Source organism: Colossoma macropomum, unplaced genomic scaffold, assembly GCF_904425465.1.
Source record: "Colossoma macropomum unplaced genomic scaffold, Colossoma_macropomum, whole genome shotgun sequence".
Lineage (NCBI taxonomy): Eukaryota > Metazoa > Chordata > Actinopteri > Characiformes > Serrasalmidae > Colossoma > Colossoma macropomum.
The window spans coordinates 21,178-49,127 of record NW_023496041.1 but is presented as its reverse complement, the minus strand read 5'-3'; the positions used below and the strand labels follow the sequence as shown (position 1 = coordinate 49,127).

General features: G+C 37.5%; 1 protein-coding gene across 1 annotated transcript; it reads right to left on the bottom strand.

Moving 5' to 3' along the window:
• Positions 1-32: 32 nt before the first annotated feature.
• LOC118804285 (NLR family CARD domain-containing protein 3-like) lies at positions 33-27,375 on the bottom strand. Its single transcript, XM_036564795.1, has 9 exons — positions 27,274-27,375; positions 25,036-25,115; positions 23,797-23,851; positions 20,873-21,077; positions 18,898-20,662; positions 9,348-9,521; positions 7,114-7,287; positions 3,481-3,527; positions 33-682 (listed from the first exon to the last, which is right to left on the bottom strand). Exons 2-9 carry the CDS (start codon positions 25,086-25,088, stop codon positions 156-158), a joined length of 3,000 nt encoding a protein of 999 aa, XP_036420688.1. The 5' UTR covers positions 25,089-25,115; positions 27,274-27,375; the 3' UTR covers positions 33-155.
• Between the last annotated feature and the right edge of the window lie 575 nt (positions 27,376-27,950).

Sequence of the window (27,950 nt, the reverse complement as noted above, 5' to 3'; positions counted from 1 at the left end):
GACATAATAAACTAGGGAGTTAAATGTTTTGAGTTAAAGTTTTTATTAGTTTAGAATATGCATACATGAAATATTATGTTATCCCAATAAAGTCAGTGATTTGTATTTAAGTTCAGATAACTAAAGGGCAAGATTATTTTTTTACAGTGTAGAGGTTATTCTTTCTCACACAGATGCACTGAGGAGTTATAATTCACACAGAGCCCAGCATAGAGCGGTTTAGTGAATGTGGTGTAGAGTGTGTATAGGTGGGTCAATGTGTGTGTGTTAGGTGAGACTGTGTAGGACCCCCAGTCTAGATACACTCCTAGTGTGTTAGAGGGTGTTGGGGGGTCAGGTAGGACAGTTTCCTGATTATTGTGTCTGACAGAGTATCTGTTATTATAGCAGTTCAGACTCCAGGAGTGATTATTATTTCCAAACACACAGTCTTTATTGCCTCCTTTCCTCCTAATTAATTTGTATGATACTGCTATAGCAGCTCCATCTCCACTCCACTGAACCTCCCAGTAACAGCGTCCAGTCAGACTTTCCACACTCAGAACCTGACCATATATATCAAATCTGTCTGGATGATCTGGATGATGTTGATCTTCTCTCACACTCTCCACCTTTCTGTTCCTCTCAGACTGAGAGAGAAATCTGTTCACTGTGTTTGGATCCAGAGTAAGATCATACACATCTGTATACACACACACACACACACACACACACACACAGATTAGAGGAGTATATAATAAACAAAGTATGTGTATATGATGAGTGTGTGTGTGTTTGTGCATGTTTGTGTGTGTATGCACGATGTACACTATATGGACAAAAGTATTGGGACACACCTCTTATTCATTGAATTCAGGTGTTTCATGCAGTCTCATTGCCACAGGTGTATAAAATCAAGCACCTACCCATGTAGTCTATAAACATTTGTAAACGAAAGGGTCATTCTAAAGAGTTCACTGTATCCGAGCATGGTACTGTAATAGGATGCCACCATTGCAACAAGTCAGTTTGCGAAATGTCTTCCCTCCTAGATATTCCACGATCAACTGTGAGTGATATTATTGAAAATTGGAAGTGTTTAGGAACCACAGCAACTCAGCCAGTGGCAGACCACGTAAAGTTACAGAGTGGGTCACTGAGTGCTGAGGCACATAGTGCATAAAAGTCACCAATGCTCTGCTGGCTCAATAACTGCAGAGTTCCTAACCTCCTCTGGCATTAACATCAGCACAAAGGAGCTTAATGGCATGGGTTTCCATGGCCAAGCAGCTGCGTGCAAGCCTTACATCACCAAGCACAATGCCAAGCGTCGGATGGGGTTGTGTAAAGCACGCCACCACTGGACTCTGGAGCAGTGGAAACATATGCTGTGGAGTGACAAATCGCGCTTCTCTATCTGGCAGTCTGATGGACGAGTCTCGATTTGGCAAATGCTAGAAGAACATTGCCTGCCTGACTGCATTGTGCCAAGTGTAAAGTTTGGTGGAGGAGGGGTAGTGCTATTGGGTTGTTTTTCAGTGGCTGGCCTTGGCCCCTTAGTTCCAGTGAACAGAAATTTTAATTCTTCAGCATCCCAAAACATTTTGGACAATTGTATGCTTGGAAAGTTGTGGGAACAGTTTGGGGAAGACCCTATTCTGTTCCAGCATGACTGTGCCCCAGTGCACAAGGCAAGGTCCATAAAGACATGGTTGGGTCATGGAAAACTTTTGGGATGAATTGGAATGGAGATTGTGAGCCAGGCCCTCTCATCCAACATCAGTGTCTGACCTCACAAATGCTCTTCTTGAGAAATGTGCAAAAATTCCCACAGACACACTCCAAAATGTTGTAGAAAGCCTTCCCAGAAAAATGGAAGCTGTTGTAGCTGCAAAGGGGAGATCCATTCCATATTAATGCTTATGGATTTAGATATCATAAAAGCTCCTGGTGTAATGTATAGGTATACCAATATTTTTGTCCATATTGTGTATCTATGTGCGGGTGAATGTATGTATGCGTGTATATATGTGTGTGTCAGTAGTAATAGCTCTTAGTAGTTAGTAACCCAACCTGCTGGCAGGGTTTCAGCACCCATGTTGTGCAGCACCACCGCGTGGCTACAGGGTGGGACCCTGAGCTTCACACGGCTGGCCACTGGTGATCAGTCTCAGCTGCTGGGTCTCACCTGACTGCCAGTGGCTGCCATATTAACAGCATCCATCACACAGTGAGTGAGTTGCTGAACTCCACACAGCCAGCTTGCTTAATAGTTATCTTTTCCTTTTCACACTCTGTCTCTATCTCTCTCAAGCAGGTAATTGGTTGATAGGCAATTCTGGTGTTTATCCTGGCATCTTTCTGCACAGGCCTCCACCATGGATGAGTTCATACAGCAGGAAGTAACACAAGAAATTGCAATCAGTCTCAAACACGTCACTGAGGTCCTCATGGTTTTGCAAAGAGCAACATGGCACCCCGACTTCCAGACCCCAAGAAGACCGCAAACCACCAAACTAACCCCAGACAATGACATTAAGGGCCAACTATATACATACAAGTGTACTGCTAAAAGTGAAGCTTGTCTATTTTTCCTCACACACAAAGGAACACAAGAACGACAATCTGAGGCACTCAGCTCAGAAGAAATTGTTGAGCAAGTGGCAAAAGTTAGATTCCTGAGGGCCCTCCTCTTGCAAAGAGATTTCCCCTTCCCAAGGAAGAAGGTAGAGAGAGGGCCCTCCCAAAGGCAGACCCCTTCACCTCATGACACTACAGTGGCCTGGGCAGCCCTCAAAATGAATAACATAGCTGAGGTCCATACCTGGGATGAAAAGTGTGGGCTCTGGATTTGGGTAGTATCATCACCTTAGTGCAGCTCTCCTCATCCCTATGGTTTACTTCCTCTAAAGAGAAAATTCCAGTTTTGTTTGTACATGGTGATATATGCCTCTTTCCCTCAGCCTAGTTCCTGATTGTGATGAACAACAAGTGTGGCTAACAATCACTGCCCTAGTACCAGACCAGCCGGTGTCCCACCTCATCAGCCAGGACTTCCCAGGTTTCGTCACCAAACTTTGGAAGGCCAGCACTCAAAAATGTCACTCCACCCATGACTAGCATTTGCAGTACAAGACGGGGATGAAAGAGCACAGATAAGGGATCAGTAGGTGAGCTAAACAAGCAAGTTAACCTACTATTTTGACAGGCCCAGATTGAAGGGAATTTGTCAAGGCATGGCAGGAAGTCCTTCATTATAGTGTACTTAGTTACCAACTTAGTTACCAACATTCCTTAGGCAGCCACATAACCTCTGCCAATACCCTGTCCCAGATCCAAGACTGATTTTTCTAGCCCTCCATCCATGCCATGTATTTGCTGTCTCTGTTCAAGGAGTCCAGTTGCTCACTATCGCCCCACAGTATGTGTATGTATGTTGTTTGTGCTGTGTATATATGTGTGTGTATATTGTGTGTGTGTGTGTGTGTGTGTGTGTGTTACATTTCTTCAATCCTGGTTTCATCCTGATCTTCCCTCCATGATCCACCCTGAAGAACAAACACATATGTTTATACATTCATTAAACTTAATATCAAATCAAAACTAAAATAATTCATATTAAAACAGATCATTACAGAATACAACATCTTTCCGACCTTACAATTCAGATAAAAAATACATTAAAGAAAATAGCAAATCATTACAATACAAAATATCCTTCAGACCAGATAAAAGTAAAATCACTGCTTTAACTTTATACCAATGAATATTGTTCTTCTGCACATTATCATTATGATTATGATTATTAATCCAGTGATCATACAGGCTGTCTGTACTGTGTTAATTCTTGTCTCCTATTTAAACAATCTGTTATTAATACTATTATTAGAACACTGAGTGCTGCGGTTATGAGTTATTGCTGCTGTGAGAATGTTAATAGACGGTCATTTTTAATCACTATAAAAGGGAATAAAGTTGAATGTCATGGTTGGTCATTATGTTCTGGAGGATATTAAAAATGTTATTTCCGCTTTTCTTGCTTCTACAGAATACATCAGTCACTGAAACCAGCTTTCTATTTCAGAACACCAGTTTACAGAATGCTGCTGCTCCAAATCCTTACATTAATACACTGAACTTATGTTACATAAATAAGCACTTTACTTCTATTACTAGTATGGCTAGCCTAGTTAGCCATATCCTATAGATAGCCTGAAACACAATTCTGAACACAATATATTCATAACAACATGAAATAGAACATATTATTCTTTGTAAAGCAAACATCCTTTCTGGAGTATTATAAATTATAAGTTTGTATTTTTTTTTACTGTTCATTGTTTTACTGTTTATTTATATTGCATGCAAGTACCTCTCATTCAAAAATATTAAACAATAAAGGACTCACAGTACATCTTAAAACAGTAATTTTAAAATAATAAACATAACTGTTCTTATTCAGAAAAAGGTCTACATGAAACTTACTTTTTACAAAAATCATTTTGAAACATGACAGATACGTATATATTCCATCACAGAAGAATAAATTAACCTGTTGTGACAATTTTTTTGTGAATATGAGTCAGAATCAGAACACATTTTTCTACCTTAAGGTGAAACAGGATAATATAACAGGGAAATAATTTGTTCTTCAGGTTTTGATTGAAGCGTGAAAAACAGGCATTCCAAAACGAATGCGAAGTCAGACTCTAACAGCCAGCAGAATACGTCTGTTTTGCAGAAGAGAAAATATAAGAAAAAATATAGATATATTAAAAATATAGATTTTCTCAAAAAACAAGTACTGCAATATTTTGATGTGCATTTTCTGTAGGTTCTGAACCATGATTCATTATTTATTGAAAGCTTGATTTTAAATTGTACACAGATGTGGCAAATCACTGCTTAGCAGGCAAGCCTGTTATCATCCATGTTGCTTTCACTTTTCTTAAACTTTCACAGCAAAAACAAGAAAAAAAGGACTTTATGTTAAATGAATCAGTTAACTTATTTATCACAGCCTTAGTGTCACATCCTCACTGTGTGTCAGGCTCACAGCTCCTCAGCTTCACAGCTTCTCAGACTCGCATCCTCAAAGCCTCACAGCCTCTCAGCCTCACAGTGTTGCAGCCTTTGAGCCTCACAGCATTGCAACTGCACAGTGTCACAGTCTCAAAAACTCTCAGCTTGGCAGCCTCACAGCCCTGCAGCCTCACAGCGTTGCAGTGTCTCAGACTCACAGCATCGCCGCGTCTCAGCCTCACAGCCTTGCAGCGTCACAGTGCAGCAGACAATAGCACAAATAGTACCAGATACTTGAACTTGTGTTATTATGAACCCAGGTTGCCAGCAGAAACAAGCTAAAATAACTCGTAAGTGATTACAACCAGTCCAAAAATCAAAAGAGAGATTAAAGTAAAAAAAACAAATGAGAATGATCTTCTGATATACATGAGCGTGCAGTCAGGAGCAGAGGTTATAATGGATGTTCTTGCTCAATTATTGAGCAGGGTGGTAGGGAGGAAAACATGCTGAGATATTACTGATTAGTCTAATTTTTCTGCCCACTGGAAGACAGTGGCACAACCAAACATCAGAAGGCATTTAGAGGTGGCACTACACTTTAATCAAAGATTATGGAGAAGCAAGAATTTTGTCTTTTGAGTAACGTGACCAAGGGCACAAACTAACCAGGTAAAAAAGGTCAATTTTGATTTCAAATTGACCTGAACATGATACTATCAAATAATGCAAAGTAAAATAATAATTTAGATCATTATTTATTTTTATTATTGTTGAAACCTCAAGGAAAAAACACTTTGTCATTAACTTCTGCTGTGTTCCACTTTTAACAGTGACTTCAGTTAATATTTCAGCTCAGTTCAGTCATTCTGTAAATAGAGATCTTAAGTATTTAAGATGTGTTTTGTCAGGGTGTTGCAACCCGGTCTAGAGTCAAGCGGTAAAAGAAAAAATTTAGACTGTAGGTCATAACACAATGAACATGCAGTTTGTCACTTTCTACTGTGTTTACTTCTTCTGTCAGTTACAATTTGTTATTTAATTAGAATGAAACTAAACTAAGACTTCAGACCAAACTTTAGAATCAGGGCCGTTACTACAATAAATAAAAGTAGTGAGATCCATTTTGCAGATTTTAGCAATTCATTGCTCTTCAAACATCAATAATTGTTATGTACCTTTTCCTGCCATTTTGTCATTTCTCTTTCCTCCATTCATTTATGAACTGATGTCTGTTCCCTAAATTAATTCTCCATTTAGCCTGTTAAATTTTATTTTTCATTTATTTTCTGCTAAAATTACATATGCCAATCCATACTATCTCACTCTCTCTGCTTGTCACTTTGACTCACTTGTTTCTCAGTCCTCACTGATTATTGTAAAAGCGTACCTTAAAAATACTGCTCACACAGTTAACCAGACATAATACAGTATTATTTACCTGCAGATTTCTTATTTATGCTACATGATACCCTGCCATCAATATACAAGTTAACAGTGAACTTTCACATACTGGTTGTAGTGTGTTGTGAAGAGGACATACAAAACAACTTTGAAATAACACTAACACTAATTTGATTGCTAACACAGCCAACTAGGGGGCGTAGTGTAAATTGAGCAACTACTGGAATTAGCAAAATTATGAAGTTTGCATTTTACAAGAATATATGTTAATGAATAATAATAAAATCTTACATTTATATCATATTGATCTTGTATGTTAGTCTACACTGTGTTTGCTGCCCACCTGAACATCTCAAGAAGTCAGAGTCACTCTGGGTAGCATTAGTGTCTCATACAGAGATAAACACAGTAGGTAGCTAAGTCTGTGACCAAACTTCAGCTGTTCTGAGGTCAGCTGAGAACAAGTCACAGCTGATAAAGTCTCACCATTGATTCCACATTGAAAATCATAAAATCCTTCTAAAACTACCAAGCTCTGGACCTCAGTGTTCTCATGCTAGTTACAGTCATGTTCAGAATAACAATTTGCCAAGTTGCCATAAAGACAAACACATCTGCAGTAAAACATTACAGGCAGTAATGTGTATAATATGTATAATATGTATAATTACAGTCAGTCAGTATAAAGACAGTAGGTCAGTAACTCACTGTAGTTTCTCCAGTCTGTAGTTTGGATCCTTCAGTAAATCTGAGAGCAGCTTTACTCCAAACACTCCTGGGTGATTATAGGTGAGATCCAGTTCTCTCAGATGGGAGGGATTTGATTTCAGAGCTGAAGCCAAAGAAGAACAGCCTTCCTCTGTAACCATACAACCAGACAATCTGCAGAAAGGAAGGAAAAAGAGAGACAAGTGGCACTGACATCAGCAAATCCTAGTAGCTGTTCAGTACAAACAGCAAATTCTCTGAAATATACATCAACACTCTGTTATCAAACACAATAAAACAAACACACAAACAACTGACTCAACAGCTTCACATTTAACAATATGTCAGTAATCTCATTCTAATTCTGATCTCCAGGAAATATGATTAGGAAGAAATTGAGAAAAGAACTAAGACCTCAAAACACATATGTTTTTCTCTGGTCAGCATAGCAAAGTGAAGCTATAGATAAAAAGATATGGAAAAAATTACAAACCACCATTCAAATGAACAAATTTAGATGAATGGCAGCTAACATTAAAGTTGCCAACTAAAAATTAAAGTAAAACATTTAGTTTCACTGTAATACAGACTTTAACCATGTCGGTATATCATACTGCACCTGATAATTTAAAGATATAACAGGTAAGAAAAAAAGCAAAAACAAACAAATTAGTATTTTACAGCACCAATACCACATAGTTTAAGCCAAATCTACTTCATTGTTTTTGGATCATAATCCTAATATTATAAAACCCTATAATGATTTAAAAGAATTTGGCTGACACCTTGATTGTGCTATAAAACTGGACAACTTATCTCTTAGAATGTAAACAAACAAAGACTTTACTCACTTTACAGTAATAGTTACTAATTGATTATTTTGCAACTATTAAAATAACATTTTATTTGTGATCAATAAGAGTTCTTCATAATTTTATTGGTAAAGTGCTACCAAATTCTGTCTGCTGGGAGCAGTACCACTCCCCAAACCAGAAAATCTCCAAATCTACATGATTCATGTGAAAAACATATTTATTATTTAAAATGTCACATTTTATCCAAAGATCACAATGAATGTATGTTCCCATTTCATAATTATAAATATAAAAGATAACATTTTTCACGGCTTTGGGAATAGTCAGATGAGCACAGAGCAGGCTGAGATAGAAAATGTTCAATGAGGGCAAATCCAGAATTGGGGTACGGAACAGGCAAAGGTCAATACACAGGGATAAGAAACAATAAGGGCAAGACTAAGTCCAAAAACAGGAGAACAATGGCAAAAGGTCGGATACACGGAAGTCCAAAGGGGTTCAGGCTAAATTTGTAAATGAGAGAACAAGCAAAAACACAAACTGGGAAGTCAAACACAATAACAAAGGCTCAATAATGAACAGGGTGACTGAACAATACTTTGCAAAGAAGCAACAGTATATATGTATATATAGTTCAACAACAGGTGTCAACAATCAATAATCAGGTAAGCCAGAGCATGGATAGGTGGATTGCTGAGAGTTTGTGGTCATGTGACTCCCCAGAGGATTCTGGGAGTTGGAGTCCTGAACGGAGTGAAGAGTGTTAGTCTCTGCTACGCCAGCGGAAGGTGTGACAATATCTTATTTAAGCAATAGAACACGAGCGGGAGTGTGCGAAATAACATCATGGCTGTGATTTGGTCGCAGGCTGCAACAAGCGGCTTGTTGCTACGTCACAGTAACGAGCTCTGCTCACTCGCTGCACAGCCGGCAGTTCGTTCTCCAGCTCCTTACACTAAATTCTCAAACTGTCATTACCACTGAGCAGCTTTTTTGTTTTTATTGCCATAGTTTTATGGCTCAGTCCAATTTGGTCAGACTCTGAAGATGAGACTACATGTTTCAGGTGCTGACTTAAAAGCTTGCTCAGCGGTAATAACAGTTTGGGAATTTTGTGTAGTCTCATCTTCAGAGTCTGACCAAATCAGCTGTAGGTCAAATGTGATCTTAAAAGTATCCATTTTCTGTTTGTGCTCAAAGTAAGAAGTAAAAACGTTCAAATGGCTTGAGCGTCTCCTATCAGAGTCATTGCTTAGCAATGGCATCTCAGCGGAGTGATACAGTGTTTGTGAAAAACCTGTTGTTATGGTGAAATATCAGCACAGTTAGAACACCTCTCAACTAATCAGCTTGCGTGGCCGGAACTAACTGTTTTATAATTTTTATTAGCGATCTTTATTAAAGATGTGTAATGCTCACCTGAGTATCTCTAGTTTACAGTGGGAACTCTCCAGTCCAGCACAGAGCAGCTCCACTCCTGAATCCTGCAGGTCATTATTACTGAGGTCCAACTCTGTCAGGGAGGAGTTTACTGATCGTAGAGCTGACGCCAGTTTTTCACAAGATGTTGTAGTGAGATTACAGCTGGGTAGTCTGTATAGACAGAGTAAATACAGCACATGGTACAGTAAAATGAAGAGAATTAGAACTGAGTAACATCATTCTCCATAGAAAGTTCACAGGATGTTTGTAACCTGATTTTTTTCCTCACACTCAAAGTTACTTTACGAATACAAGTAATTAACATGTTGCTGATGGGTTATTGATGTAATATGTGCGGAGCACTTAGTGTAAGAACAGCATCTGAACTTTGAATAATATGTTTATTGCACTCTATTCAGTATTAACAATTATACATTTAAATCTCACACAGCAGGCCAACATACCTAGGATTTTAAGAAAGATTTTCTATGTAAGTCCACAGTGGGACCCAAAGTTTCCAGAATTTGTCCGTCTGGTGACGTAGATCGTAGGTCAGTTTTTCCAGGGGAAGCAGAGTTGCAGCTTGGGAAAGCCACTGCTCAATAGATGGTGAAGAGGGGCTGGCCCATCGAATTAGGATACATTTTTTTGCCAGAAATGAAAACATTAGAAACAAAAATTTGCCATCAGTATCAAAAATATGTTCTGCTCCTATTCCCAAAAGATACAGGGCAGGGGATTTCTGAAATTGTGTCTGAAGGATATTTTCTACCGTGATGTGTACTCTATCCCAGAAAATGCCAATTTTTTTACACTGCCAAAAGGCATGAAAAAACGTTCCTTTTTCAGTTTTACATTTAAAACACAAATTAGTTCTGTCTGGAAACATCTTCTGTAGGCGAACAGGTGTAAAGTATATCCTATTCATGAATTTAAAGTTAAGCTCGTGAACACCAGATGAGGTACACCTGGGAAACAGACCTTTACAAATATTGCACCAGTCCTCTTCTGAGATAGGTTGGTCTAAGTCCCTTTCCCAAATTCCCCTCAGAGTGTCTGACGATGGTTTAACACTCTTTAGCAAAATGCCATGAATTAGTGAAATCAATCCTCTAGTCTGGTCCTTCTTAGCTAGCAACACTTCAAGATCGGTTAATTCCTTTCTAAATCTCCCATCCTTAATGGCTGAGGTGATCAGGTGATGAATCTGAAGATATTTGAAAAAATCTGACCTAGGTAACTCATATTCTTCTTGCAATTGTGTAAACGCTTTGAGCAAACTACCAGAAAACATATAAGAAATGTTTTTGATCCCTCTGTTAAGCCAAGCTGAGAGTCCAGAGTTACTCAGCTGAGAAGGTAAATCTGGGTTGTGGGCCAGAGGGGACAGTAGTGAAAGACAATGAGGAATCTTAAGATATTTCTTAACATCTGTCCAGGCCATAAGGGTATTGTGTAAAATAAAATTCTCAGAGACACACCTCACCTTTGCAGCATCATTAATAAACGGTAAGCAATCAAGAGGAATAGGGCTACATGCCCCTGTTTCCATAGAGACCCAGCGAGAATCCAACCTATTTGTACACCAGCTGATCATATGCTTTATTTGAGATGACCAATAATACAACTGCATATTAGGCACACAAGCACCACCTTCCTCCTTCGCTCTTATTAATCTAGAAAATTTAAGTCTTGGCCTTTTATTATTCCATATAAATTTTGAGAAACTTTTCTCTAGATCCTTGAAGAAAATTGTGGATAAATGGCAAGGGATTGACTGAAATAAATAGAGTAAGCGAGGGAGGATATTCATTCTTATTATGTTTACCCTGCCAAATAAGGAAATAGGGAGAAAGTTCCATAATGTAAGATCATGTTTTATATTATTAATAAGTGGAAGGTAATTTTTGTCAATAAGGTTATTAAGGTCTGGGGTGATATGAACACCCAAATATTTAAAACCCTCTAACGCTAATTGAAAGGGGGATGCAACTACCCAAGGTGTGTTAAGGGATATATTTAAAGGTAAAGCTAATGATTTTGAAAAATTGATCTTATAACCAGAAAATTTACTGTATTCTGAAATACACTTCATTATAGATGGAATAGATTTTTCTGGGTGGGCCATATACAACAAAATGTCATCCGCATACAGTGAGATTCGATGGTCTGCTCCTCCTGCTCTAATACCTGAAATGTCCTGGTAACATCTAATTGTTTCTGCCAGTGGCTCAATCACCATGGAAAAAAGCAATGCAGAGAGAGGGCAGCCTTGTCTTGTTCCTCGACTTATCTGAAACTTTTCAGAGAGCAACCCATTTGTATTGACTGTAGCGTACGGATCGGCATATAGCAGTTTAACTAAATGAATAAAAGTAGGACCTAAATTAAATTTTTTAAGGACAGCGAACAAGAATGGCCATTCGATCCTATCAAAAACTTTCTCTGCGTCGAGAGAAACAATAAAGGCGGGATCATTACTTTTTCTAATAAAGTCAATAATATTCAACAGTCTACGTATATTATCAGAACCATATCGCATCCTTATAAATCCAGTTTGATCTGGGTTAATGAGTTTAGGTAAGATCACCTCTAATCGTCGTGCCAGAGCTTTAGCAAAGATTTTACAATCTGCATTTATTAAGCTGATTGGTCTGTAAGAGGCGCAGTCTTCTGGGTCTTTGTCTTTCTTAAGTATTAAGCTTATTGAGGCGGTTTTCCAGGTTTCAGGCATGGTAGTTTGGGTACACAAATCCATGATAACTGGCATCAATATAGGTTGAAGTTCAGGCCAAAATGTTCTATAAAATTCAGCAGGGTAACCATCCAGTCCCGGTGTTTTCCGTGAAGGCATTGACTGGACGGCACCAAAAATTTCTTCGGGGGAGAAAGGGGCATTAAGACTGCATCTGTCATTGTCTGAGACCACCGGAAGTGGTATATTATCTAAATATGCAGTAATATCAGATTCTAAAACTTTATTTTGAGATTTATATAAGGATTCATAGTAAGTTTTAAAGGTTGTATTGATCAACTTTGGATCGTATGTATGCAAACCCGTTAATGTCCTCACAGATTTTATTAATCGCTCTGAATGTTCTTTTTTAATCTGATAAGCCAATAACCTACTAGGTTTGTTCCCATATTCATAATACTTTTGTTTAGAAAGGAATAGTAATTTGTTAATATGACTTGTATATTCTAGATTAAGTTTAGCTCTGGCACTACATAAAGAAGCCCAGTTAGATTTGTTAGGATTTGATTTGTGCAACTGCTCATGATATGCTACTTCTTTTTCTAAATACATCCGATTTTGTATTTTCATTTTTTGACATGATGAGGTGTAAGATATAATATGCCCACGGATTGTGGCCTTCAAAGCTTCCCATCGCATAAATGGTGAGACATTACAGTCCTTGTTAAATTCCCAATGTTCTTTGATCCAGTAACGCACTAGGTCACAGAATGCAGAATCTGATAGAAGGGAACAGTTAAATCTCCAGAGTCTGCTTTTACATACAGGAGTGCCAAAATTAACATGTACACTAACTGGGGCATGATCTGATAAGACAATTGAACCAATCTGGCAGGACTGGACTGTGTGGACAAAGCTACTTGGGATAAAGATATAGTCGATTCTGGAATAAGAAGCATGTGGGTTAGAATAAAAAGTGTAATTTTTAGTCGATGGGTTTAGTTCTCGCCAGATATCAACTAGATCAGTATTCTTACACATGTCTTTTAAAACTGATGAAGATCTAGAATTAGAAAATGTGCTGGGTGAAGATCTATCCATTACATGGTCCAATGTGCAGTTAAAGTCACCTGCCAAGAGTCCCATCCCTTTACAATGTTGATTAAAAGATAATATTATGTCCAACATAAATTTGGGGGAATCCTCATTGGGGGCATAGACACTAAGTATGGTAACATGTTGACCCAACAGTATACCTGAAATTAAAACAAATCTTCCTTCAGGGTCATTAATTTGAGATTCACATATAAACGGTAGATGCTTACTAATTAAGATTGCAGTACCTCTTCTGTGTGGCATTGAGGAGTAAGAGGAGAAGAAAACCTGCCCAACCCAATCTCTTTTTAATTTTAAATGCTCTTTATCGGAAAGGTGCGTCTCCTGGAGAATTGCTATAGAAGTTTTCTCTTTTTTCAAAAAGGTTAAAATTTTTTTCCGCTTAACTGCGTGGCCCAAACCCTTTACGTTCCATGTAGTACATTTATATAGACTATCCATATCTTACCAGAAAAAGGATGTATGTCTTGACTATATGTGTGGCCCATGTGAGAGACTGAACATTGAGTGCCTTTTGTAATCTAACAACTATAGAACGACCCAGTAAAACCCATATCCACCCTCCCAACCCCATCCCCAAACGACAGGGTAACAAAACTACAAATGAAGCATAGTGCCCTATTGGCATGATCAGGGGGAACAACATGAAACGCCCAGAGAACGGCAGCAAAGCAACCGAGACAGCCCCAACCATCGGCAAAAACAAAAATGACAGACATGACGCCAATCACCACTAGAGGAAAAGAAGATAAAAATACATACATAATTAAAAAAAAAGAAAAAAAAATACTACTTGTTATAGTGAATGCCATAATTAGAACGAGTTCCGCATCACAACTGGGCCGAGACAAACGTGATTTGCATCAACTGTATGCATTCCATAAAACAGAGCCTCGAACCCGGAGAATGGCGCCTGTCAACTATTCACCCCAGTGACTTGCGAAGTCATAGTCATTCAAGAGTTTTTTCCGCTAAATCCTGTGAATGTGTGGCCTCAAGAGTTTTCAAGAAATCCTGAGCTGCAGCCGGTGTCGAAAACAGATGTATTTTCCCTTTGTGAAGACACCGCAGCTTTGCGGGGTAAGCAAAGCCCCGGTACATGTGCTTAGCCACAAGAGTATTTTTCACCGCTTCGAACTCCCAGCGACTCCTCATTACCTCTGCGGAGAAATCTTGGAAAATATGAATGGTGCTATTGTTATGCAGGACGTGCCGTTTCACCTGGGCAGCTCGAAGCACCATCTCCTTGTCGGTGTAGCGCAAGAACCGGACCGTAATGTTCCGTGGCGTCGTCTTCGAATTTGAGAGCACAGTAGGTGTTCTGTGCGCCCGTTCGATCTCCAAGCTCAGTTCGGCGGGAAGCTCCAGCCAAACAGGGAGCATATCTCTTAGAAACCTTGCCAAATCGGAACCCTCAGCTTTCTCAGGGAGACCGATTATTCTCAGATTTTTGCGGCGGCTCTGATTTTCCAGGTCATCAACTTTTGTTAGCAATTGCGCTAGCTCTCCTTTCAACTTAGCTATCGCGGTCTGCTGAGTATGTGCGGAGTCGTCCAGCGTGGAGATCCTGTTCTCGGCTTCAGACAGGCGGGCTTCATTAGAGGAAACTCTCTCTGTTAAAGTGACCAGCGATTCCTGCAGTGTGGATATGGAGCTACCGATGGTATTGAGGCGCGTGTCGATGCTGTCCAGCCGAGAGTCGATTAATCCAAGTCGAGAGCTAATTTCTCGCATTTCGGTTAGCACTGAGTCGCCATGTTCGTCGAGGCTCTTCTTCTTAGCAGTGCTGGTGCGTTGAGGCCGTGAGGCATTAAAGAGCGGAAAATCTCGACTTTCTTGCGATTTAGACATGTCTTCAACACTTTAGGCGTTGAATAAAATAAAAAACAACAGTCTGTCCCTGGAATAAAATGATATATTTCCGACGGTGGGAACGGCGTCCAGATCTAAGCAGCCATCCGTTAGAAGGTCACGTGCCCCCCTGAATAATATGTTTTAATAACAACTGCAAACAATGTTTAGTTTAACCTAAAAACGTATTGTGTGCAGTAATTTTGAAAAATAAAAATCATTTATGTGTGCATCTAAAATATACAGTAAAATATAATAAATGAAACAAATGTCCAAACATACCTTGGATGATGGACTATGTTGAGGTAAGTAACTATTCCTTTAAAATAGCAGATACCTAATACATTAAACATACCTGGCTTGGCTCTGATATAGGTTCTCTTGTATGTCAGAATGGGCCATGCATTTATGCATTTTCTAACAGTTTTTAAGGTATGCATTTCTTAACAGTTTATAATAACAGTTGAATATAAATAGAAACTTCAACATTATGTAATAGTTTGTTAGTGAATGTTAATAATTATATTAGTTAAAAAGGCTACCAATTGACTTTACTTGACTTACTATTTACTATACTTTTACTGAATAATAACCAGAGCATTGTAAATACTTTTCACTTTTGTATTTCAATGCAATATGTACTTTGACATGTTCATAAATACATTATATAGAGGAACTTTATAACATGGGTCCAGTGAATTTTTATTAATATTCAAATAATATACATAATCCACTTCATAAATATTAACTAAGCATTATAGAAAAAGGTTGTAGATCACAAAGTAAGTCATTTAAAACAGGACACTCAATCATTATTGTTTCATGCATATTTAATCCAAGTTTTATAATTTATGAATTAGGAGTATCAATGACTGGTTATTCTTATGTGACTAAATTATAGGTTAATAATTTTGATTCCAGTGATACCATTTATGAATACATATGCAACTATTATATAGCTATATAACATTAACAAACTATTAGATATAAGAACTATATATAAATATATATGTTACATATACACTAAATCACCTTAAATATGACCAGGGACATGAACTAACAAGATAAGAAAGGTCAATTTTAAACTTCAATTCCACATGCTAAGCTGCAGAATGTAACTGCTGCACCATTTAAGCTGGAACAGGAAAATTTGAGCAAGAAGCTAGTGAAAAAAGCTGAGTTCAGCCTCACTGAGAGCTGAAAAGCAGAAAAAGGGATGAAGAGTTTGCCCTCATCTTATTTTTGCTGTTTCATAGAACCAGCATAGTTTGTGATAGCAACTGGTTAGCTTTGCAACAGCAATTACGGTGACAGTTTGCTGACCCACAACCTTGCAATTACTTGCTGCATTGTTGTTTGCGTAATATCAGCGTATTTATCCATACCATGTTTGCAAAATGTTTTATTGCTACAAAGACCTAAAAAAACAAGTTTGCTAGCCCAGTGTCATGTGCCTGCATATCATGCATGTCTTCTTTTAGATTACATTACGATGTTCCCAGAATTCCCTCTTTGTCTCAAGATGCCCCTCCGCAATGGGAAGGAAACTGTCTTTATATTTAGGTACAAAAGATTTACAGCTTTGAAAATTGACATAACTTTTGTTCTAGGAGAAGCACTCTTATGGTGCTGATATAAACTATAAATCTAGCTAACTGTTGCTAGCACACTGCCATGCCTTTTGATGAAAAAGATAACTCTTACTTAAATTCTAAAACAATGAGTCAGTGTGGACTCTGGTGGCACATCATCAAAGTATCTGAATGTATGTAATATATTATTGACAGAGCTATAACTAAAGAAATGGCTATAATGATGAACAATCAGGGTTGAGAGGGTTACTTTAAAAATGTATTATGTTACTAATTACTGATTATCTGCTAAAAAATATAATTGTAGCCTAATCCAGAGGAATACTATATTAAAGAAAAGTAATCTGACCGCTTTTGGATTAATTTCAATTTGCATAGTTAAATAAAGATGAGATAAACCCAAAAACTGCACTATTTTACAAAGCAGAATGACAGATTATAGGTGACTCAAACAAATTTAGCAAAATGGCAAAATCTGAGAGGAGAAATATACAGAAATATTCTAAACTTAAAGATGACAATTTTTGCATTTGTACACTTGTGAGCAATAAAAAAGGTGAGAAGTTCAGAGATCAAGGCAGAGCTCCTCAGGAGAAAAAAAACTGAGTGGAAAATGAAAGAAGACTAAAAGGGAACTCAGGGAAACAAGTAACTGCTGAAGAATGATTGAGTTCATCGAGTTCAACATGCAAATGCAATATAGTTTAAAACTATACTTCTGTGATTGCCTTATTTGTTAAAAATCTGTTGCTTATCATACTAAAGTTAAAAGATCATTCAGGCAAAAAAGTTATTTTGAGGTCCCTCATCAACAGTAATTACAAATAGATGCCATTCTAAAAACTAATTAGCCAATATTTGTGTTCTCTCTGCTGAAAGGCTGTACTGGCTCATAAGGCTTCATATTGGTGCACTGTGATTGGACTTTGATGATAGTAATTTGTAGACGCTCCTTAATTAGCTCTCACTGGCTTCAGTTCAAAGAGATCAACTTGACCCATGAGTTTAAAAAGGCATTAATTTCACATAAAAAAGAGAAAACTGATTGTCGTAGTTAGAAATAATGATCATTTACACACAATAATATTCAAAACTACTGAAGGAAGAAATAATATGAAAACAAATATGGAAAATGAAAGTAACTTTGCACAAAACACTCTCTTTTGACGTTACAGAGCTGTTTGTTAATGTTAGCTCACGTCGGCATTAAAACCTGGCAAGTTAACATTCACAAAAGCTAAATATATAACTTGTCAAACTGCAGAATTTCATGGAACAACAAAACAGAATGAAATAATTTGTTGTAGAACTGATATCTGCAGCATTTTCCTGAAGATACCTGAACCAGCCTTTTATGTCTGCTTTTACACATCGCCAGATTAACAACATTAACAGCAAAGTAATCAGATCCAGAAGTAAATTATTTTAATCTCTTTTGTTGCTCCCCTTTTCTTCTTCCCCAAGTTAAAAAAAGTCTTAAAATCTACACAATTCATGCAATATATTTATTATGAAAAACTGTGAATTTATACAAAAGGTAATGAGTGTGTATGTGGTTTGATTGTAATCCCGCTGGTAATCTCATTTTTAGAATCTCTCTGTAATCTCATTAGTTTTTTTTACTGTAATGGATTACAGATACTTTTTTGTATCCTGATTATGTAACACTGTTGTATTCCATTACTATCCAACTCTGTGAACAATCAGCAGGTAGACAAAACAACAGGGATAATGGAAGAACTAGGTAAGGAAACACAAACAGGTAAAGAGTTACAATGATTACAACATGATAGAAAGAGGTTTATAGGCTTGAGCAATACAGGAGAGAGTGCTGCATTGTTCCCCCAGTGCTAGTGCAAAACTCAAGTAAAGCTGTGACAGTAAACTTGCATAGAGCAAATGTGCTATTTTTTTAAATCACATGCTTATGCTGTCATACTGCTATAGCCTGGCATGTTAACCTACTACCGCAAAAATACTTGTGCCATAGGAGGTTTTACTCACAGTACTCATAAATTTACAAGAGACAACAACAGTACTAAAAAATCACATTACATCTACTTCATCTTCTTAATTTTTCTTTAGTTAACAAGATTTTTGTTATTTAGTTACAGAAACAAATTAAAATTTATGCTTGCAATGTACTTAATAAATCACAAAGCAACAGAAAGATGTCATGTAATGAGAGGGAAATCATCAATACATCAAAAAGTAGAATGCATTAATCATTTACAATGCATTAAAATGTATATTTAAAACAGTACAGTAAAAATCTGTGAATGAAAATACTTACACAGCTTTTCTGGATGCTTTGACCACTGGCAGCAGCCTCAGAAGACATTTCTCTGATGGATCATATTTCCTCAAGTCAATTTCATCCAACTCCTCTTCTGAATTCAGCATCATATATGCCACAGCTGACCAATGAGCAGGAGAGAGTTTAGCTCCACTGAGATGACTGGAACCTCCTCTGTTCGGGTATGATTGGACTTCCTGCACCAGAGAATTATCATTCAGTTCATTCAAACAGTGGAACAGATTGATTGTTTTCTCTGCAGGGAGATTCTTCCTGATCTTGTTCTTGATGTACTGGACTGTATCCTCTTTGCTGTAGCTGCTTCCTGTCTGTGTCAGTAGACCTCTTAAGAGAATCTGATTAGATTCCAGTGAGAGTCCCAGAAGGAAGCGGAGGAAAAGGTCCAGGTGTCCATTCTCACTCTGTAAGGCCTTGTCCACTGCAGACCTGAGGAAGTCTGACATTGCTGACTTTCTGAAGAAACCAGAAAATCCTGTTAGCAGAACATTTCTGTTTTTGGAGATGAGGGAAATAAGTGCATATAAAGCAGACAGAAACTCCTGAACGCTCAGGTGCACAAAGCTGAACACCTTCCCCAGGTGCAGCTTAGACTCCTCTCTGAAGATCTGGGTGCAAACTCCTGAGTACACTGACATTTCTCTGACATCAATGCCACACTCTCTCAGGTCTTCCTCATAGAAGATCAGATTGCCTTTTTCCAGCTGATGGAAAGCCAGTTTTCCCAGTGCTAGAATAATCTTTCTAGCGTGGTCGTGATCAATGTCACTTTTTCTCTGGTACTTCTGGTTGCTGTATTTGATCTGAACAATCAGGAAGTGTGTGAACATTTGAGTCAGAGTCTTGGGGATCTCTCCACTCTCTGCTTCACCCAACACTCTCTCTAAAACAGTGGCTGTAATCCAACAGAAGACTGGGATGTGGCACATGATGTAGAGGCTTCTTGAGAACTTCATATGTGCAATGATTCTTTCAGCAAGGCTCTGGTCACTGATTTTCTTCCTGTAGTATTCCTCTTTCTGAGGGTCACTGAACCCTCGTACCTCTGTTACCAAGTCAATACTCTCAGGAGGGATCTGATTGGCTGCTGCTGGTCGAGTAGTTATCCAGAGGAGAGCAGAAGGAAGCAGATTCCCCTTGATGAGGTTTGTCAGCAGCACATCCACTGAGGCTGACTGTCTTACATCAAATAATGTCTCATTGTTCTGGAAATCTAGAGGAAGGCAATACTCATCCAGACCATCAAAGATGAACATGACATTGCGGTTATCATAGTCTGTTGGTTGTAATTCCTTTGCATCTGTAAAAAAATTGTGCAGAAGATCCAACAGACTAAGCTTTTTCTCCTTTATTAAATTCAGCTCCCTAAAAGGAAGTGGAAATATGAAAAGGACGTCCTGATTTGCTTTTTCTTCAGCCCAGTCCAAAACGAACTTCTGCACAGACACTGTTTTTCCAATTCCAGCAACTCCTTTAGTCAGCACAGTTCTGATAGGTTTGTCTTTAAAGAGGTCATTGCATTTGATGGGTTTCTCTAGAGTTGCTGGTCTCCTGGACGCTGTTTCAATCTGTCTGACCTCATGTTCATTATTGACCTCTCCACTCCCTCCTTCTGTGATGTAGAGCTCTGTGTAGATCTCATTCAGAAGGGTTGAGGTTCCATGCTGTGAGACTCCTTCATTAATTTTCTGAAATTTTTCCTTTAGTGCTGTTTTCAGCTTTTGATGACAGGAAGGAGCTAGTTCTAATAAAAAGGAATCAATAACAATAACAACACCCACTTAATTAGTTTTAGCATTACTGGAAACACATTACACAAAACACATCACAAAAATCTGTTCACAAAATTACACCTAATGGTTCTGTGATGAGTATTACTATTATTACATTATCATGAGCATTTAAACTATATTAATTGACTATCACATGTAATCACATGTCCCTGATGTCTTACTGGTCTGTAGTGTGTTTGCAAGGTCAGTCTGGTTCATGTTCCTCGGGACAGTCAGTGTGATCTTCAGCGCCCCCTCTCTGACACTGCTCTGACCCTCCTCATCCTCTACCTCTGTCTCAGAGCATGCTGGGTAATCCAGATTTAACAGCTTCACAAACCTCCTCAGCTGTTTCTTGACCAGAGAGGTGACTTTGTGCTCCAGCTCCTGATTAAGAAAAAACAGTAACATAAACAGGGGCCTGTTACCACTGCGAGTGGCTATGACATGTGACTACATGTTTTTATATATTAATACATAATTTGCAGACTTGTACAAAAGGTAAAATTTATGAACTTCAAGTTATACATCAGATAAACCTTGCAGTGTTTGATGGTAAATAAAAAGACTTTTGGCCCCGTCATTGTGAAAAATTAATGGTAACACTTCACATTAAGGGTCGCCAATCAATCATTAATTATATAATAATCAACTATTAATTTCCCATTATTTAGTTATTAGTTAACTCTTCATTAAGCATTAGCTATTACTTAGTAACTGATTAAGCACTTATCAATTAGTAATTGAGTACACTTATTTGATAAGTTAGTTTGTCGTTAGTTTATGGCCTACTTGCTCATAATCTGTGTACTAACTGCCGCTTATTACATTGTTAATGAGCATTACTAATAAGTATTTTTATTCAAATAAAGAAGTAACATGATAACTTACTAGCACTTATGTGTTAATCCCGTTAATTATCTGTTAATTAACTTTCCATCACCTCCATATATTCAGTTGCTTCACTTTTCTCACATTGGTTCTTGTTCATTAAAGATGCTCATGGTCACATCTGACCATAAGATGAGTGCACATAAATTCATGGACGGTTTTGTTATTCAAAACTTTCATCTTTGGCATATCTGTACAAACTAACTCATATCTGGTAGGAGTGCATGTAAATTTGGGCATAAATGCTGGATATGTGGTTAACTAACCAAAACTATTAACAACATAATCTGTAATTGCAAAAATAAGAACAACAATAGAACATATCAATAATACTATTTTGTGTGCATGACAGTCCAGTACAAAATGGGATGTACTTACTTTACACTGATATAAACAAATGCTGCAACTATTTCATGTTCAATTTAAAGAGATATTACACTGTGCTTTTGTTGTCATACACTGCAATAATACAGCATTTATTTTAGGGAATTAGTTACACTAAACAATCACTCTACTATGTTAACAACACTGAGTATTTTGTTTTATTTCACATTTAATTTTTTTCCAGTTGTTGTCATTTTAATACTATTAAGTTTGGTCAGCAGAGGAGGATTGCACTCACTGCTGGACGTCAAACTCCACGACGAGCACGGCCATTAGCTTTCATGCCAAACACTGCCGTTTTATTGGCTGGCTACTGAAACATCTGCATGAATTAGTGTGTGCTTCATGTAAATGATATGTAAATGAGGTGCTGGTAGGCTGGTTTCATGCACTGAAGCTGATTTATCATTTATGCTCAAATCTCCACTTGTTTCCACATCGTACAAAATTGTTATGAATCAGACGCAGAGCAATTCATACCTTATAAAAAGCAATAAAATGTTCTTTTTTTATGCAACTTTGATGATTAATGGTCATTAGATCTTTAAATTTTGACCATTACTTCTTAAATTCCTCTTACTCAACCATTCATTGCTTCTTAAATTCCTCTTACTTAATCATTAATTACTTCTTAAATTCCTCTTACTTAGCCATTAATTACTGCTTTTGTGTCCCTCCAAGTAAAGTGACAACCTTTTCCATTAATTATATTATGAACTAATGTTTAAGACATGACTACTTACTGATACATTAATTGGTCTTTACTTGTTTTTGTGTCCCCTCAAGTAAAGTGGAAAACACACATACTTTCTCAAATGACATGTTTATTCTGAATGATTTTACTCAATAAACCAAACAGAATCAGGAACTGTTCAGCTTCTTTATTAAAAACTTTCCAAACTTTTTGTAACTTTCCAAAATGCAAATACAAATACAAAATGCATATACATTTGCACATATGTAGAGTTTTGAAGGTGCAAATGTGTATGCATTTTGTATTTGCATTTTGGAAAGTTAAAAAGAAACACTGAATCAAAGAAACAGAAATATTTCCTTCTTTTGTTTTTAATAAAGAAGCTGAACAGTTCAGATGTTGGTTAGTTAACCACATATCCAGCATTTATGCCCAAATTTACATGCACTCCTACCAGATATGAGTTAGTTTGTACAGATATGCCAAAGATGAAAGTGATGAATAACAAAACCATCCATGAATTTATGTGCGCTCATCTTATGGTCAGGTGTGACCATAAGCATCTTGAATGAACAAGAACCAATGTGAAAAAAGTGAAGCAACTAAATATATATGGAGGTGATGGAAAGTTAATTAACAGATAATTAGCGGGATTAACACATAAGTGCTAGTAAGTTATCATGTTACTTCTTTATATGAATAAAAATACTTATTAGTTCATTAACAATGTAATAAGCGGCAGTTAGTACTCAGATGAGCAAGTAGGACATAAACTAACGACAAACTAACTTATCATCTAAGTGTTCTCAATTACTAATTGATAAGTGCTTAATCAGTTACTAAGTAATAGTTAATGCTTAATGAAGAGTTAACTAATAACTGAATTAACAGTTGATTATTATATAATTAATGATTGATTGGTGACCCTTAATGCAAAGTGTTACCAAATTAATTTATGAATTATATGAATTGAGTCATATTAGGAAGAACCCAGAATCACTGCTCATTAACACTAGTTAAACTGCACAACATTAAACTGCATGACATTAGTTGCTCACTTTCCCCCATTAACTCTTTTCTCTCTTGCTCTCTCTCTCTCTTTCTCTTTCTCTCTCACACACACACTGACACACATACCTTTATCATGATCTCCATGTTTCTCCTGGTAGTATCTGAGGTCTCCTTCTGAACTCTTTCAGAAAACATAAGATTGTCAGTAGCCTATTGTGAACAACCTGAACAGCATAATAAATATACTTTCATATATTATGGTATATTCATTTTAAAACTCAGTTACATATACTGTGTGGGATTTATTAGACATGTAATGTTGGAGCACCAGCTGAATTGTAATAAATGAATGGTTAGTATTAGATCTTTAATTTAAGCCCCTAAACAAGTGTTCTTTTCTCCATGTTCTGTAGAGTGACAGCACTGCAGTGACTGCTATAGAAAAGGTTAAAATTGTAAAGTTTTTTTTTTATTTTAAAGACCATGCTGTCTGTTTTGTTCTCGCAGTTGGCTTCTCTTTCTACAGCTTGTCATCTTCATTGTACGCCATGGAGTTTTTTAAACTTCTACTTGATTTCTTTTAGTTCAGTGGCAGGATCCCACTTTGGACACCAGTGTGGCATTGAACAGAAGAAGAGTCAAGTGAGCCCATAATTTCTGCTCAGAATGCTCTTTTTATTTGAAACAGGACAGAAAAGCCACATACATGAGCCCATCAGCAGATCAGCTTAAGCCATAATATCTTCACAGATGGTGACCAGCCAGCCCTTTGCATGGCCACGCCTCTGAATGTGGCCCAGGGAAGAGGCCACAATATATGCTGTCGAAAAAAAGGCTTGTATCCCTGTTTTTGTTGTTTGTTACATCAACTGAAAGTACCTGTTGCCCTTCACATTGTAAATTTCATGCTAAATGGATCAAAAGACTTGGCCTAAAATAAAAAAAAAACCTGAGTCTAAATTTTTTTATACTAAAATCCACGCTTTTTAAAGGTGAAAGCTGGGAATTAAAGTACTCTAATTTATGCACTAATATGTTGTTGTTTTGCACACAAAAGTAATTATGTAGCATGAAAAACATTTCAGTAAAACATTTTTCTGTTTTTCTTGTTTGTTTTGTCTCATGTAAAACTCTTCAGTGTCACATAATTCTTCCCTGAGCTTGGTAGAATATTCTCTGAAGAGTATTATTTTGTCCAATGACTGGTCACTCTCCATAGATACACAGCTGGGTTCAGGTGAGTCAGATCTCTTACCCTGAACCAATCTAGAACACAACCAATATCAGACATGATCTAAAAACATTCCTGCATGTTGGTAAAGATGAGGACATACTGGCTGTTCACCAATTACATGATTCTCTCACCTCTCAGTTTTTTGTGAGTCCTGTTCCTTAAAGAAACTCATTTTGGAGGTCATGGCTCCTCCTTCAGATTATACCCAATCCTATAAACACACACAGAAACAGTGAAATCTACATGTTGTCTTCATCTAAAGCAGTTCTCTGAAATATAGTTCTGTCTCTGAGTTTCACAGTGATTGTCTGCTCTTTCTGTGTCTGACATGTCTTCAATCAAACAGACAGTGCTGATTTACTTTCATTGTAAACCGGTTTGGAATGGATTAGTTCCCCACCACAGGAAGAAGTGCTGAAAGGTTTACAGGTTGAAAAGAGGAGACTGATATTCTACTGGACCAATGACAGCTCTGGCCAAACAGGTTTGCTTATGAAACTAGCAAATCCAAACAGTCTGTTTTGGTAAAAGCTGGAAACTCAACTGAAAGGCCACTGGGGTGTAATGAAAACTCACTGTTCTTCTATTTCACACACAAGTGCAAGTGTGCAGATTCTTCCAAAAGTGACCGTCCTTTATGTGATCAACTGTTTTCAGTATTTCATTATATATGATTTACCTCCACTGTATCTATAATAAACTAGTCCAGAGTGCCCAGTCTCCCACTGGACTCAGTTAAAACACTCAGATGTAATTACAGAATATCTTTACACTACACCTGTAAAAAGTTTCTCTCTTGTTGTTGAATCTTGAATAACATGTAGATAATGTGTTATATCAGTATGACATCCACTGCCCCATCTTTCATGTATGAACTTTGAACCCTGACACTCCCTCACAGTAAGATTCTACATTTACAACATAAGGACTCTGTCGTGAAGATAACTGTGATTCCCTCAGTGCAGTTACAGAAATAGCTGAAAACATTCAGGTGGACTGAAGTGCCTAATATCAGATCCGTGTGTGTGTTTGTGAATCATACGTGTGTAGTGTGTAAATCAGATCTGTGCGTCAGATAAGTGTGTGATTCTGAGTCAGATCATTGTGTTTGTGAATCAGATCAATGTGCATTTGTAAATCAGATCAGTGTTTGCCGAATCAGATCAGTCCATGTTTGTGAATCAGATCAGTGTGTGTTTGTGAGTCAGATCAGTGTGTGTGTTTGTGAATGAGATCAGCGAGTGTTTGTGAGTCACAGCAGTTCCTGTACAGCTGATGGATGTTCTTGTACAACATTCTGTCACTGTGTGTACTGTAATCCTCCTGCATCTTCAGGCTGGACTCCAGTGATATCTGTACTGAATTCACTGAAAGGATCTGATGGTTTGATATGTGATAGATCACAGGGGTATACTACAAAGCAGACTTAACATATTCAGGATTTCTTCAAGAAAGCTGTGTTCAGACATTCCTAGTCAGGCTTAACTAGTATAAATAGGCCACAATTAATGTAATCCATGAATTTCATATATTTAATTGTTAACTTTTGTTTCCTTTCCTTGCATCTTTGCTTCTCCCTCTGAGGATGCGAGGAAGAGATGTGAGGACAAGACGCAAGGATGGAGAAATTAAGGATGGAGTTATTCCACCTTTATCAAAGCTACAACATGTCTTTTTTAAAAAGCTGAGTTAATTCTCAGCGCTACATAATCGTTTTAAACTCAGCCACGGTCTTTATTCTCGCACAGACTGGAACAAAAGGTCAGCTGATTTCTTTAACATACAGCAAACCTTGTTTGAAATTGGTGCCACTTTGGTCTCAGTTCAGATAACAAAGAAGTAACATTCCATGTCTTACATAATCGTCTGCCCTCTCGCTCTCTGTTATCTGTATTTACTGATAATCACAATACAGTTTAAACAGACAGTAGAACTGGTAACCTCTATAATAATGATAATCATTATCAATAATATTACTTTCTTTCTCTCTGATCTATCAGTTCATTATTAATAAACTGCATTTATTGGTAGAATCACAGTACAGTATAAACAGACAGTAGAACTGATTATCTCTATAATCATGGCAATCATTATTAAAAATGTTACTGTCTCTCTAATAGAATATCAGTACACACTTCTATTCCACAGAGAAACTGATTTTGGAGGTCATGGTTCCTTTCTTCAGATTACACCTAATCCTGTAAGCACACACAGAGGTAGTGAAGTCTACATGTTAACTTCATCTAAAAGCAGTTCTCTGAAATATAGTTCTGTCTCTGAGTTTCACAGTGATGTTCTGCTGTCTGTCTGAAATTTCTTTAATCATTAAGTCAGAATTTTGATTCTGTTGGTTAAGCTTCAGTAATTACCTCAGTGCTTTTCTTCCTAGCACTGTTTGATGTTCTCTCCAAAAAGCAGGCTGCTGAACTCTGCCATTATTAGAGAATATCTTTACATTTTACCAGTACAAGGTGTCTTTTTTGCTGCTGAACCCTGAACAGCATGAAGTGTGATATGATGTCATTTACGAACTTTGAACCCTGACACTCCCACACACTAAAACCACAGTTTCTTCATTTACTTCATGAGGAGTCATGAAGATAAGTGTGTTTCACTTCGTGCAGTTACAGTAACAGCTGAAAACATATGGGTAGGGTATTAGGCAGGTACTTATGTGAGCTCTTGATGATAAAACAGGGAAAGATCTGCAGTAAACAGGGTCAAAGCAATGACACTGGTATATTAAATGAATGCTGATTGATCATAGTAACGTCACCTTTGAAGTGTGGAGAACAGCAGTGAATTCCCTCAGTAAACACGATTTCAAGAAGCACAGAACCAATAAGGAAGCATTATGAGAAACTGTGGTTGAGTTTGCAGTAAAAAAAATACTAAAGTTTACTAAGTAAAGGAGGGAAGTCTGTATCAGGGGTCGGCAACACATGGCTTCGGAGACACATGCGGCTCTTTTACTGCCCTGTTGCTGCTCCACGGCATAGTTCAATAATCCTCCTTTTCAGTAAAATTAAGCTCTGCTAATCATTCC